Here is a 10,580-nt window from a genome sequence, read left to right as displayed (position 1 = left end):
TGAAATATATGCAATAACATTTTTAAAAAAATCGGGTGCATGTCAAATTCAAGGGAAAGTACCTTTAATGTATGCCTAAAATTAATTAGATTTAAAAGTGCTTAAATATATTTTAGAACAACAATACTAGAAAACTAAGATGATACCAGCCAAAAATTAGTCAAATATCTCTGAGTAAATCCAAAATTTCTACGTGAATGGTGTTTATACTAGGTATTAGGATGTTTCTTCTACTAAATATCAAAATGTTTCTTTTTCATACTAAATGGATGTTCTTTTATATATTTTATAAATTTTTTTATATACTAAAAATCGAGATTGTTAGAAGTTCTGTGATCTCTACCCCTATTTCTTTAACGTATTATTCAGAATTTTAATTTGGAGTGAGAAGCAATTAATATCAAATATTATAAATTAAAAACAAATAAAATTAATTAAATATAATTATAAATTAGTTAAATTATTTATTTTTTGACTGATCACTTCTTGATTTCATATACTTTTTCATTTTAGAAATGGAAGAAAAATTTGCTAATAATAATATATGAAATACCTTTATTTTTATTTCTCAGGCCACAATAGAAACTCCGATTTGTTTAAATACTTTCGAATTGGAGAATTGAAATTTGATGTACAAATAAAGTTCATGTATAATGACCTTTCCTTTTCACACCTTTAATTAGTTGCGTTGGTCAATGTAACTTTATATGGCATGCGTTTTTTTCGATCAAATTCTATATCGATTGAACATGGTGCATTATACATAGCACTCTCCAAATTTTAATATCCATTATTGATACTCACCAAACTTTAATCATAACATTAGATGGTTACATTCATGGCATTGCCCATCTTATAATAAGAAGGGAAATGCTATGAGGTCAGCGCTATTTTAAATTTCATGATTAAAAATAGAGAATTAATTATTGTTAATTTAAATGCAAAGTAAAATATAAGAAAAATATTAATAATCTAATATTTATGTAATAATAATATCATAATATATTTTTTTAAAATATTATTTATATATTAAAATCAGCTATTAAAATTAACTACTAATATATTTGTATATAAATATATTTAAAATTTAATTTATTTTCAATATGTATCAATATTTTAATATATATTTTATACTAATAACTGACTTTAATAACTTATTTTAATATATATGTAACACAATTATATATTTTTATATAATCATAAAAAAATTTTCAGGCGATTTAAAATTTTAAATTCTATTTAAGATTCTATTATTAATCAACGAATTATTAAATATATAAAATAGAATTCAAACACTCAACTTACTTAAATAAACAAATGAGATGATTAGTCAATTAAGTTAAGTTAGTTCCTAATACAATTTCACCCTAATCTTCATGACACCATGATTCCTTGGGATAATTATCAACTAACAATTGGCCCTTCTCAATTGTAAGACTATTCCAGCTAAAGTTATCATCCCCATAACAATTTTGCTATAAAAGAATGAAGATTATATATGAATTGTGAATGTGAATTGATGATGCATCCAAAGTGAAAACTATTTAGTATAGTATTTTATGGGGTTAATAGAATTATTATATAATGAAAATGGAAGTACAAGATTGATACCCTATTTGGACTTTAAAACAGTGCAGACTTTGTACTAAACAGTGTCCTTAAGCGACCGACACACGACAATCTAGTACTACTACTCTGTACCCGATAGCAACGTAGCAGCCACCCTAGCAATAAAATCGAACGGCGCATATGGCCCCATCAAGCAACCACACCTCTGACAAGCTGACACGTCACCTGGTCCCACCCTTTTGCATTATTATTATCCAATTCAATTTTTAACGAATTCCTCCCCTCAATTATTGCTTATTATAAATTGCGACCCCTCAATTTTTAACGAATTCCGACCCCTCAATTATTCCTCCACTCGCGGCTCGAAACCCAACGCGCCGTAGCCGGAGGGCGGCGGAGTCAGGACGGGTGTGACCTAAGCTTGTCGTCACGCGCGATCTCCTATCTCTCTCGACTCACGCGCTTTCTTGTCTTTTTCCCATTCCTTTCTATTTTTCAATTACATATATTTTTTCAAATAAATAAAATTGGATTTTAATGAAATTCTCATTACTTGTAATTTTGTATCTAATGCAACAAATTTTAAACCACTGTTCAAGTGGCGAAAATAAAAAATACTTACATTTCCTAGTTACTAATATTAAATTCAAAGGTAGACAAAGCAAGAAATTTAAAATCAATAACCAATAATTGTAAAATAATTTTAAATTTCTCTTGGTTAATTAATAACTAATTGACTACATTGTAGAGGTTCTATTTTTATTGTTTTAATATGAATTTAATTTTAATATATTTTTAGTATAAAATAATTTAAAAATATTATATATATTAAAATTAATTTTTATAGATTTGTGTAAAATTATATAATATTTAATTTATTTTAATATATATTTTATATTTTAATATATATATTTATATTAATAATTAATTTTATTATATATCTAACATAGTTAAAAATAATTTTATATATAATGATATGTCAGTAAAAATAATTATTTTTTTATATTTATTTATTGTATAAATAATTATCTAAAAAATATATAATTAAAAAAATTTGTATAATTTTATACTATTTGAATATCAAAACCAAACTCTTTTACTATTATAAAGATTAAAAAAATGAAAATGTAAAAATACAAAGTATTGAATGAAAAGAAATTATTCTATAACAAAACGGAAAAAACAAAAAAGCAAAACGATACAAGAACGAACATTTGGGGGAAATTGTGGGCAACCTTTTCACCTCGCTTTTCAATTTTTACCTAAAAAAAGTCAACCGGGCTTTCGTTTGTTTCTGTCTGAAGGCGACACCCCGGTTTATGAATCGGACCGGCCGGTTCAGTCAAAATCAATCAACGAACAAGAGCGTGTGTCACCATCTGCAATGAGTTTCTGTGTTGTCTTAGCAGCTTTCAATGTCATATGTTCTCGTTATTACTATTTAAATTTCCAATTTCAATTTAATCTGCCAACTCAAAATCGAAATTAACAAAAAGATTCAAACTTTAATATGATTAGATATTAGATATTATTCTGGCACACTAATTTAATATGAATTGTCTAAGTCTAGTCCACACTTCTTTTCCATCAACACATATTAGGGCATATTTCAAGCTCGGTTCATTAATTAGTAGTTATAAAAATAGTAAGCTCAAAAGAGATGATGTGAATGTTATTACTAAAACAAAAAAGAACAGTTTTTTGGGGATTTGGGGAAGTGGGTACGGGTCAACCCGGATTGGGGGACCCGGTTCTGATTACCAAGGTGGGGGAAGGAGAGGGACTTAACATAGGAACCGTGAGTTGCAAGCGAAAAAGGTTGAAACTTGAGGGGAAGAAGCTAATATAGCTGAGAAACCTGAGAACTGAGAAGAGAGATAAAGGCTTTAGCTTTAGGCCAATGCAGGTGAGAGTGAATCGTGGGGGGAATTTTTTGCTTTTTTTGGGAACTGATATTAGAAAGTGCCTTGACGACTTCAAAGGGAAAAAGAGGTTATTTTTACAGCAATTTTGTAACCCCAATTAGTTTTTTCTTCTTGGGTTTTATGAAAAATTGAAAAAGGATTTAAAAATGTTATGTGGGTTGAGGCTTTGGGAATTTGGGGCAAAGAAGGAATGGCCCAATGGTTGAAAAATTGAGAGAGAGAGAGAGTGAGAGAGAGAAAGAGAGAGAGAGAGAGACCTCAGCATGCAGATTGAGGAGATGATTTGATTTGATGTAAAGCCTGTGAGAAGAGAGGGAGCTGTGTGGTCTCAAAATCCGAGCATGATGTGTCAAATTCCCATTTCATCAATCTCTCAACCCATCTAGCATCATCACAATTTTTGTTTATTTTTTTTTTGTTTCAATTTTTTCACCCACCCTTGTTCCTTGATAGTGATAGATTGGATTGGATTGGAGATGGGATGATGGATGGGATAGCTGAGTAGTCATGCCATGCATGTTATAATTAATTAAATCATTTCCTCAATTGAATTGAATCTCAAACGGTTTTAGTTTAGGCCACTATATATGCTATTCTTCAATTGAATTGTTTGATCCTATTAGAGTTAGAAGCACTTTGCATATTTAGTACTCAGCTACTCACTCCCACCAAAACAAATTTACTGCTTTTATGTGTCGTTGTTTGTTCCTACAAATTTTGTTTTGTTGATGGAATATAATTATGTTAAAAAGAGCAGAATATAATATAAAATAAAAAGATGATGATGAGTCTCAAAAAGTGAGACATTATATCCAATGTCTCCGGTGATTGGCCCCTTATTGTGAGAGTGTAAAGTGTAAACCTCTCAATACATGTTCTCCCTCTCATCACTCTCATGAGATATATATACTCTTGCATTCTGCCTCACTTTCTTTTCTCTGAGATGCAAAATTCCCACTTTCAGCAACATTTGTTTTGTTCTGTGAATGGTCATTAGTCACCAATGTGTTATAGTATATGGTATATATTAAAAGCTGGTGCATGCATTGGAACATCATGAATTACCCTATTGAGATTAGATTTTATATGTAACAGTAATAATTCTCTTGTTTTGGTTGTATTCACAATGGTACAAAACAAAAGAGCCTCTCTATTCCTATCATCAGAATTTATTAATATCTATACATACATACATACTTTTTCACTTTCATTTTCCTATTTTTGATATGCCATCTCAAAATGATGATAACTATTGTTGGGATATTATGTATGTACTTTGTGGAAAAAAAAAGGGTAATTATTTATTTTATTTTTGCCACCACTAGTTATAATAATTATGATACAACAGTTAAATGGATCAATCAAGCACCATTGATAGGTCATGCAAATCCTGCTAACTATCATGGTAATTCAGAGTTACTCAGCAATTTTTCAACCCACATGGTTATTTTTACTGTGAAGAAAATTATCATTTTCACTTCAAAAAGGAAAAATAAATTGACTCCAAGAGAGAGAGAGGAGGAGTGTGTGTATGGACTATGGAGAAATAATATAATGTTTCTTTTTCTTTTAACCCAAAAATGATTTTAGCAACGGATACCGATAAAGGTTTTATTAGGACATGAACATGCCTATAGTATGATGGGAAAACGAGGTGGGGAAAACCTATGAACTAAAAAGAAAATAAATTAAGCCTCAAATTTATTTACCTAGCTTTCAAGAATAGATTTATCATCTATTTCTTTTGTCTTATATATGTCACACACTGTACCACTACATCATCACCATCCCTATAAATTACCCTAAATTTACTTCAATTTTAGTAGAAGATGTTAATTAATACTATATTATACCAATAATATTATTATCTAAAACTCAAAAGTTAGTGTAGTTTTTTTTCAAATAAATAATAATATTATAAATATATAGTTAATTAAGTAATTATTGTCTAGAAGGTTAAGTGAACAACATTACTAAAATAATAAATAGAGTGGATAGTAAAAATTATTCTCTTATGAGTTGTTATAGAAAGCGAATGCACTTTCTCCTTTGAGATCACAAACAATTCAAGTAACCAAAAACTGAAATAATCATGAGAGTTTATAAGACAAAGAAAATAGAGAATAGATTTAAAAAAAGAGTGGTTGAGATGGAGAAAGGGGGAAGCAGATGAAGAGTAGTACCAAATCTTACATAAATAAAAAGTGAGGGAAGTTGGCGTGTAATAAACATGACTTGCTGTTTCTGATTATATAATTTTAGTACTGTGTACTGACAGGGAAGATATGAAACAGCTTTATCACAATATATATACATATACACATATATGTGCATGGTGAAGGAACCTCATCAATGATCAATATTTTTTTATTTTTATTTATTTTTTCTTTTTTTCTATTTTCTTTCTTTCGTATTAAATCCAAAAACACATGTCTTCCATCAGCTTTTGTTAGTTTATATTGTTATTATTTGAGTTTGAATTTCATAAATAAGAAATTACTTATACCTTTTTTATATTTCATTCAATGGATCTAACGAAATAGACAGACTTGTGACACGTGCTTCTTTTTCCTTCTTTCTTTTTTTTTTCTCTTTTGAAACTTAATTATTATAATCGACTCCTCTTTTATCATAGAATAGTGATATTGGTATAAAAATATCCGAATCTAAGTATCAATTAATACCAAGCATAAAATAGTCATAAAATTCAAAAGTCAAAACGTTAAAGTGGGAATGATACAAATGAATAAATAAATAAATATCAATATGATGGACAAAGGCTTACTATAAAAATATTATTTTTTTAATTGATGGGTCCAACATATAAATCAATTAGATTATTTTACACCTTATTAAATAATAAAAATGAATAAATGGACCTACTAAACCAAAAACATATAATATGAATATTAAAAGAAACATTTCTCAAAAAATAAGTCTATATTCATCATTCATTATAACAAACTTTAACTAATTTAGTTTAATTGACTGGTTTGCTCATCTTTTTATTAATTTAGTTTAGTTGAATGGTATACAATAATTTATTAGTCAATTGTACATCTTTAAATAATATTCAAATTTACAATAAATTAATTTTTAGTCTACTAATTAAAAAAAATATTATAAAGAAAAGAAATTATAATAAATTCTTATTAGCAAAACATTACATTCATTAAAAGTTAGTTAAGAGATGATACACATATTTAAATTTAAATTTATTCTTGTATATAGTTTAATTTATTTTATATTTTAATATATATTTTATATTAATTAATAGTTAATTTTGATGTACAACTACTCATAAGGTTGTAATTATTATTTTCCTAATTAACCTTGTTACTTAGAATGATTTACAATTTGTACAATCTTGTTATTACTAAAAGCAAGTCTAACACAAACATTTTGACATGCAACCTAATGAAAACTCATTATTGGATCAAAAGGCAAATCTAGCAAACATTTGATTCACCATGGATGATCATAAGTAAAGAGACATATAAAACCTTGGATGAAGATAGAGTATGTGGAATGAAATCCAAAATTGTTTGAGTGATGTAGGTCTCGGCTGGTTCACTCTCTCTACCATAAAGAAAAAACACTACTTTCTGTTGCCACTTTCTTCACTGACAAAGGAATACCTGCACACCTTCCTCACACACGCACGCATACTCTCTTTCTCTCTCTCTCTCTCTAGCATTGTGGATTATGATAAGGACCCTGTCAGGGAGAGGAGAGTAGAGAGAGATTTTCAGAATAGGACACTGCACACACAAGAAGAAAACACACACATTTTTCCAACCCCATATCATACAAAGACACCAATAATAATAATAATAATAATAATAATAATAATACTTATTATTATTATTATTAATCCCACCCCATGAAGCCCTTATAAACCAAGCACCCTCCTCCATACCAAAAGGCACCACATACAGCAGAACAACAGAAGAAAGAAAAAAGTGATCCAAACCCCATTATTAATCTCCTTTCACTCTTTTGCTCCTTCTGCTTTTTCTTCAAGTTCTTTCCATTCTCATACAATCCAAATGGCCCCTTAAGAAATACAAATAGATCGAAGAAGAAAGAAAACACAACCACCAAGATTCTCCTCATTCATTCATTCCAACAAAAGGATCTTTACTTAGTTCCTTTTGTTCCTCCCCAAAAAAGAACACTCTTTATTTATTTTCCTTTGAACACTCTTCACCATGGACAGCTTCTACCACCACCATAACCACCACTTTGACAACAGCGACACTCACTTGCCACCTGGATTCCGATTCCACCCCACCGATGAAGAACTCATCACCTACTACCTCGTCAAGAAGGTTCTCGACAACACCTTCACCGGAAGAGCCATAGCTGAAGTTGACCTCAACAAGTGTGAGCCATGGGAGCTCCCTGGTATGTATAACAAGAACTCAAATCAAAATCAATTTTTTATCACACCCCATGTTCTAAATCCATGAAAATCTTGAAACTTTCAGAGAAAGCGAAGATGGGTGAGAAAGAATGGTACTTCTTCAGCTTAAGGGACAGGAAGTACCCAACTGGGTTGCGCACAAATAGAGCGACGGAAGCTGGGTACTGGAAAGCCACTGGAAAAGACAGAGAGATCTACAGCTCCAAGACTTGTGCTCTTGTTGGAATGAAGAAGACACTTGTTTTCTACAGAGGAAGAGCTCCCAAGGGTGAGAAGAGCAACTGGGTGATGCATGAGTATCGCCTTGAAGGCAAATTTGCCTACCATTATCTCTCTAGAAGCTCCAAGGTTAGTCATGGAATCGCTAGCTAGATTCTTTGCTTATCATGAGCCGCATGCAATAATAATCATGCTAGAGATATGGAGGCTAGTAGGGGTGATCGGAAATCTCTGGTTTTATAATTTGGTTCCGTTTATCAATGTTGATTGCTTTTTTCTTGAGGACTCTTGGTTCTTTCATTTGTACTTAGGACTACAACCGCAGGTAGGAGGGTTTCTAAGTTGCTTGCTTTTTTGATTCATAAAACTGTTAAAAAGAAGTTTGCATGGGGAGTGTAAACAATGACGCATTAATTGCAGAAAATAAAAGAAAAAATGATAAAAATGTGGGTTGTAATTACTTGCCAAAAGGTGTGCTACTAATAAGTACTAGTAACATGTATCAAAGCAGCTACTATATTGCATCATGTTATAGGGTTTTGGTTTAGCTTCCATTAATTACACTATTTTCCATAACACTGCTATCAATCTGAAAGATCCTAATCCTATACTATTAGCTTCATGCTCATTCTTCTATTATTCCATTACTTCCCATTTTTTATACCAACAAATTAATGCTTACAATTATCATTAATTTCAAAAATGTCCTATTTTTTATTTTAGGATGAGTGGGTGATTTCTCGTGTGTTCCAGAAGACAACCACCGGGGGTGGCGGTGGAGGCGGAGGCTCAGCCGTGTCAACCACCGCCGGCGGGTCCAAGAAGGCAAAAATGAGCACTTCAACCACCACTTCTACAATGAGCTTCTGCCCTGAACCAAGTTCTCCCTCTTCGGTTTACCTTCCACCACTTCTCGACTCCTCACCTTACACTACCGCCACCACCGGCTCCGTCACCTCCGCCGCCGCAGCATACGACGGCCGCCAGAGCTCCTCCTTCGACAACAACAACAACGATAGCACAAGGGAGCACGTGTCCTGTTTCTCCACAATCTCCAACAACTTTGTCAATGGGTTCTTCGATCTTGCTCCTATGGACTCCTTCGCTCGATTCCAAAGAAACAACAATGTCGGTGTTTCTGCATTCCCAAGTCTAAGGTCTCTGCAAGATAACCTTCAAATTAACCCTTTGTTTTTCTCCGCCGCAGCGGCGCAGCCTCTCCACGGCGGCGAGCTTCACGCCGCGGGGGCCTGGCCGGTGCCGGAGGATCAGAGGGTTGCCGAGGCTGCTGCCGCCGGCATGGCTTTGGGACATTCCGAGCTTGATTGCATGTGGGGCTATTGAAGTCTTTTCCCATTGACCCTTTCAAGCGTTGACTTTCATGGTTAGGATTTGACTAAGAAGTGTCTTTCTACTTTCTAATGCTTTGTTATTATTAGGGTTTATGTTAGACTTGAATTACAAGTTAGTAGTACTTTTTATGGTAGCTTATTAATTATAAGATCATTGCTAATGCTAATTATTCTATCTCTCTCTTGCTAGGGTAGTTTGAATTCGGTTATTGTAACGTGTTTGGGTGTTGAAGTTTAAATTCGGTTACTCTAATGTGTGTAATTTCTTAGGGTACTATTATTGTTATTGGAGTACAGTGTACTGTAATATAATGTATGTGGACCACTAGAAGTGTGTTGTAATTGTCTCTAATGTGTTTGGGAAGTGTGTTTTATGTGATATGTGTATTTAGTTCATAAACCATGGTGTGTGGAGTGTGGACCAGTCATGTTTTTTCTTATCTTACTTAGAACTGATTTTGTATTCTCTCTGACCTATATGTTAGTGAAATTAAATGCAATGTGTGAAGTATTATTATCAGAAAAGTGTGCTGAATCTTGTTCCCTGGTACTATATATATTGCCGTGGATCATATGTGTTGTTGTAAATTGGGTTGGTGCTACTGAAAGGTTAGTTAATTCGTTCATATAATAATAGAGTTGAATTGCTTGAATAGGACAAATTTATTTTCCTCTATTTAATAATGCCAATGCCTTGCATATCTAAAATAAAATCTTTTCTGATTAATACATCTCTTAATTATTGTGGTATATAATCTGCATTCAATATTTGCCTCAACTTTATACTAGCATTTATAATGAAATGAAAATTAAATGATTATCAGACTTCCAGACCGTACCATATATAATGCAATCTGTATAGTATAGTATTCATTAATGGAAGTACTTGAGAAATTATTTGTTAAGCAATTATAAATTCTTTTTTTTTACCTCTCAATTGTTTACAAGAGTGAGAATTTAAAAATGTTTATACGTTTTTCTACAGAAATATCTTTATTTGAATTCTTTTCACTCTTTCATCATTTTGGCGAAAATAAATTCTAATATTAAATTTTGTTTTTTTGAGGTGAAATAATGCTATTATTATCC

General features: G+C 31.5%; 1 protein-coding gene across 1 annotated transcript; it reads left to right on the top strand.

Moving 5' to 3' along the window:
- Window positions 1–7,418: 7,418 nt before the first annotated feature.
- Window positions 7,419–9,657, top strand: LOC112773150 (protein CUP-SHAPED COTYLEDON 2). The gene is made up of 3 exons (XM_025818212.3): window positions 7,419–7,901; window positions 7,985–8,268; window positions 8,863–9,657. Exons 1-3 carry the CDS (start codon window positions 7,706–7,708, stop codon window positions 9,481–9,483), a joined length of 1,101 nt encoding a protein of 366 aa, XP_025673997.1. The 5' UTR covers window positions 7,419–7,705; the 3' UTR covers window positions 9,484–9,657.
- Window positions 9,658–10,580: the final 923 nt, after the last annotated feature.

This window comes from Arachis hypogaea, chromosome 18, assembly GCF_003086295.3.
Source record: "Arachis hypogaea cultivar Tifrunner chromosome 18, arahy.Tifrunner.gnm2.J5K5, whole genome shotgun sequence".
NCBI lineage: Eukaryota > Viridiplantae > Streptophyta > Magnoliopsida > Fabales > Fabaceae > Arachis > Arachis hypogaea.
The sequence above is the reverse complement of the archived record's forward strand: the minus strand, read 5'-3'. Positions and strand labels throughout refer to the sequence as shown.

Excerpts from the sequence above, each read along its gene's own strand:
- LOC112773150 (XM_025818212.3), top strand. The coding sequence starts at position 7,706 with ATGGACAGCTTCTACCACCACCATAACCACCACTTTGACAACAGCGAC. Across the intron at positions 7,902-7,984 it reads TGAGCCATGGGAGCTCCCTG|AGAAAGCGAAGATGGGTGAG; the intron begins GTATGTATAACA and ends TGAAACTTTCAG. Across the intron at positions 8,269-8,862 it reads ATCTCTCTAGAAGCTCCAAG|GATGAGTGGGTGATTTCTCG; the intron begins GTTAGTCATGGA and ends TTTTTATTTTAG.